Source organism: Coffea eugenioides, chromosome 11 (genome assembly GCF_003713205.1).
Source record: "Coffea eugenioides isolate CCC68of chromosome 11, Ceug_1.0, whole genome shotgun sequence".
In the NCBI taxonomy this organism is placed as follows: Eukaryota; Viridiplantae; Streptophyta; class Magnoliopsida; order Gentianales; family Rubiaceae; genus Coffea; species Coffea eugenioides.
The window spans coordinates 28,227,248-28,232,389 of NC_040045.1; the positions used below are offsets into that span (position 1 = coordinate 28,227,248).

Genomic DNA, 5,142 nt, shown 5'->3' on the forward strand with positions numbered 1-5,142 from the left:
TAAGGGAGACAGACAAGGGAAAGGTAGGAATAGTGTTATTTTTCTCTCTATTGTTTTGATAAAAATCATAAACCCTAGCACTTCCCACTAGTAGATGGTTTAGATAAGAGTCTTAGTTTATTATGAACTCTTATCCTACCTTATCTCCTTACTAACCCTAATTACTCCTCTACCCTATCCTACTAATAAATTTATATTATTTTTTTTTTTTCACCCATAGTAATTTTGCCTTTTTAATTAATTGAGCATAATAAACTAAAAAAAATGAGCAAGGATGTGGGTTTTTACATTCTACCCCCCTGACAAAAAGTTTCGTTCTCGAAACTTACGTACCTTGATAAAAAAGATAGGGGTATCTATTCAGCATGTCCTTTTCCAACTCCCACGTTGCCTCTCATGGTGTATGATTCACCCATTGCACCTTGACATAGGGTATGGTCTTTCTCCTTAGAACTTGGTCCTTTCGGTCCACGTTTCTTAAAGGAACTTCCTCCACTGATAAGTTCTCCCTCACCTCGATGGATTGATCCTCCAAAATATAGCTCGGGTCCGATACATACTTCCTCAGTTGGAAGACATGAAAAACATTATGTATCCTTGACAAAGCAAGGCGGGAGAGCTAATCGATACGCTAGAGGTCCAATTCTATCCAGTATTTCGTAAGGCTCTACATACCTCGGATTTAACTTGCCACTTCTTCCAAATCTCGTCACTCCCTTGGTAGGGGATACTTTCAAATATTTCTTTTCTCCCGGTTGAAACGCTAAAGGTCTCCTCTTGGAATCCGCCCAACTCTTGTTTCGGTCCTAAACTACTTTTAATCTTCCTCGAATAATCTTAATTTTCTCCAAAGTTCTTTCTACCAAATTGGGGCCAGTGATCAGCTTCTCGCCTATTTCATCCCAATATAAGGGGGATCTACACTTTTATCCATACAACGTTTCAAACGGTGCCATACCTATACCGCAATAATAGCTATTATTGTACGAGAACTCCATTAGTTTCACCAACCTATCCCAACTATCCGAGAAGTTTAGAGCATAAGCTCTGAGCATGTCTTCCAGTGTCTGTATGGTTCTTTCCGATTGTCCATCCTTTTGAGGGTGGAAGGTGGTACTTAATCTCAGGTCAGTCTCCATAATTTCTTGATAAGTCGACCAAAATTTAGACGTGAATCTAGGATTTCGATCAAACACTATACTTACTGGAACACCATGAAGACATACGATTTCCTTCATATACATCTCTACCAACCTCTCAATTGTTACCCCATTCGACATTAGTGGAAAGTGAGCAGATTTGGTTAGCCAATCGACTATAACCCAAATGACATCGTTATTCCTAATTGTTCGAGGCAATTCTACCACAAAATCCATTGCCACATGTTCCCACTTCCATTGGGGAATTTTCAGGGGTTGCAATAAGCTTACAGGTTTTTGATGCTCGGCCTTTACTTGTTGGCATACAAGATACCTTGCTACATATTCCGCTATTTCTCGTTTCATCCCATTCCACCAATAATTCCTCTTCAAGTCTTGGCACATTTTAGTCCCACCAAGGTGAATTGAGAATCTCGAATTGTGTGCCTCCTTTAGCAATTCCTGCTTCAATCCTTCATCCATTGGCACACATAATCTACCATCTTTCCACAAACTCCCATCGTCTTTCAATTCCCCACCGAAAGGTTCCACTCTAAGTTTTTCCTTAATCTTTGCAAACCCGTCATCAGAATATTGTGATTCTTTAATCCTATCTATTAAAGTAGCTGCGACCACTAAGGCAGCTAGCATTTGAACCGTGGAGTCCACCATTTCCACTTCAAAATTCTCCATTTGATCCTTTGCCGTGGGTTGTCTTAATACCCTTAACTTCCTACTGAGGGCGTCTGCTGTCTTATTTGCCTTGCCCGGATGGTAACTGATTGTCAAGTCATAATTCTTAATTAATTCTAACCATTTTCTCTGTCTCATATTCAATTCCCTTTGAGTAAATAGATACTTAAAACTCTTGTGATCAGTGAAAATCTCACATGGCACACCATATAAGTAATGCCTCCATATTTTCAACGCAAACACTATTGCTGCCAATTCCAAATCATGCGTGGGATAATTCTGCTCATACGGTTTTAGTTGGCGGGAAGCATAAGCAATTACTCTCCCGTTTTGCATTAAAACGCATCCTAAACTATTTTTAGAGGCATCACTATAAATCACAAATCCTTCCGTTCCAGAGGGTAGGGTAAGTACTGGGGTTGACACTAGTTTCTCCTTTAACCTCTAGAAACTCGTTTCACATTTATCTGTCCATTCAAATTTTGCTCTCTTTTGAGTCAACCTAGTAAGAGGCATAGCAATGGTGGAGAATCCTTCTATAAATTTTCGATAATAGCCAGTCAACCCTAAGAAACTCCTTACTTCGGTTACATTAGTAAGCCATGGCCAGTCTACAATTTCTTCCACCTTCTTTGGATCAACGGACATCCCTTGAGCTGATATCACATGTCTTAAGAAAGCGACACTGTTCAACCAAAATTCACATTTACTAAATTTAGCGTATAATTTCACTCTTCTTAGTATCTCTAGGACTTCCCTAAAGTGGGCAGCATGAGTTTCTTCATTTGGGGAGTACACTAAAATGTCATCAATAAACACCACCACAAAACGGTCTAGTTGCGGTTTGAATACCCGATTTATCAGATCCATAAAGGCTGTCGAAGTATTGGTTAATCCAAAGGGCATCACCAAAAACTCATAGTGCCTATATCTCGTACGAAATGCTTCTTTTTGGATGTCTTTAGCTTTAATCTTTAATTGATGGTATCTAGATCTCAAATCTATCTTAGAGAATATTTTAACTCCCTTCAATTGGTCAAAAAGATCATCTATCCTTGGAAAGGGGTATTTGTTCTTTATTGTGATTCAATTCAACTCCTTATAATCGATACACAATCTCAAGCTACCATCCTTCTTCTTTACAAAGAGTACTGGTGCATCCCAGGAGGAAACACTAGGTCTAATGAATTTCTTATCTAGTAGTTCTTGTAACTGCTCCTTAAGTTCCTTTAATTCTGCGGGCATCATTCTATAGGGGGTCTTAGATATAGGAGTCACCTCAAGTATAACATTTATTTCAAACTTTATTTCTCTATTTGGAAGTAGACCAGGAAGGCCTTCCGGGAACACGTCAGAAAAGTCCTTCACCACCAAGCTCTTTTCTAAAGGTGTCTCCTCTTTTTCCGTATCTACAACATAAACCAAATATGCCTCACACCTTTTTCTTATTGCTCTATACGTCTGCATGACAGATAGAAGAGGTAACTTACGAATTTTCTTATCACCAACATTTCCTTGATAAGAGAAATCCTTCTCGTTCGGTTTCATGAATAACACCCTCTTCCTACAATCAATTTGTGCAAAATGTTTAGCTAGCCAATCCATTCCTAGGATAACATCAAAATCACTCATATTTATTTGTACTAGGTCCACTTCTAATCTCCTATTCACACTACAGTTTGGATACCTAGTATGAGACACTAGGATTCTATTTCTTGGAGCAGCCACTCGGTAGGGATGGTCCGTCCATTTAGGAGACATGCACAAGTACTTTGTAAATTTCTTAGCAACAAAAGAGTGACTAGCTCCACAATCAAATAGCACGTATGCAGGCACAGAATTAATTAGAAGAGTACATGTGACCTTGTTGCCTGCCACCTCCGCCTCAACATCGGTCATGGCATGCACCATCGCGTTAACTTTTGGCTTCTTATCAGTGAGATTGCCGCTCTTATCTCCTTCTACCTTCTTATTTGGATAATTCATAGCCCTATGCCCCTGCTGTCCACATTCAAAACAAGCTCCTATTCCAACTCGGCATTCCCTTCGGTATATCTTCCCACAAGTTTTTCACGTGGGGAAAGTTGTCTTAAGCCAGCATTCTCCCCGATGCATCTTTCCACAAGTTTTACACACAGGAAAGGTGTTTCCTCCAGTTATTTTCGGTGATGGCCCACGACTTTTCTTAATTAAGCGGAACCGTTCGCCAGGTTTCAGTGCTCCCGCCACTGCAAGTTCATTCCCTAGTCTAGGCCTTTTATTCCTACCCTCTTCATCTAATCTTTTGCAATCAGCCTCAGCTTTAATGCTGGTGTCCAACGCATCATTAAATGTAGGGGTATAAGAGGTGTTCACCCTAGTTTGAATTCTACTCGACAACCCCCTTATAAACTTATACTTTTTCAACTCCCCATCTGCCATTATTGATGGGACAAACCTTCCTAATACCGTGAATTTATTCAAATACTGCACCACAGACATTCCTGGAGTTTGTTTTAAATTTTTAAACAGATCTATCTTCTGCATCCTTACAGCCGGTGGAAAAAAGTATTTGAGAAACTCCTCTATAAATTTTGTCCAACTTACTGATGGGGCGACGGTAGGTTCCAGAGTTGCCCACCACTTATTGGCTTCTTCTACCAAAAAGGGTTTGATGATTAAGTGTTTCATCTCCTCCGACACTTGCAAAAGTGCAACATTATTTTCTATTTCATCTAACCATTTTTCTGCCAAATCCGGGTCAAGAGTTCTATCAAAGGTAGGGACATGGACCCTTTTCATTTTCTCATAATATGATTGAGTTCCCCCTTGTCCATGATTTTGGGTTTGAACAGCTAGAATCTGTGCTAATTGTGTCCGGGCTTATAATGCTTGGGCTACCTCGGTTTGTGCAGTCACTAATTCTGCGGGTAACATCATGTAGGGTTGATGCCCACTTGATCCAGTCTCTTGGTAACCTATATTCTGATTATTATTTTCTTGATATGGTTCTTGGTTATGATTACCATTGTCGTTCTCACCATTAGGGCTGCCATTGTGATTTCCGCCACGTCTAGTGTTTGATGCCATTTCCTAAATCAAATAGATAAGTTCCACACTAAAGTAAGTATTCTATTGTTATTTATTATTATCATATATATATATATATGAATATATATTTTTAAAACGACACAACTAAAGTTATCTACTTGTATATTTTATGCATACTACCCTAAAAAATAAAATAGGTGAATAAATAAATAAATAAATAAAATTTAAAATAGAGATTTTATTCACTAACTTAAGATGAAAAGAATGGTTGACTTCTTAC

General features: G+C 38.9%; 1 protein-coding gene across 1 annotated transcript; it reads right to left on the reverse strand.

The window, feature by feature from the left end:
- Nucleotides 1–3,902: 3,902 nt before the first annotated feature.
- LOC113752182 lies at nt 3,903–4,613 on the reverse strand. Its single transcript, XM_027296312.1, has one exon. It carries the CDS (start codon nt 4,611–4,613, stop codon nt 3,903–3,905), a length of 711 nt encoding a protein of 236 aa, XP_027152113.1.
- Nucleotides 4,614–5,142: the final 529 nt, after the last annotated feature.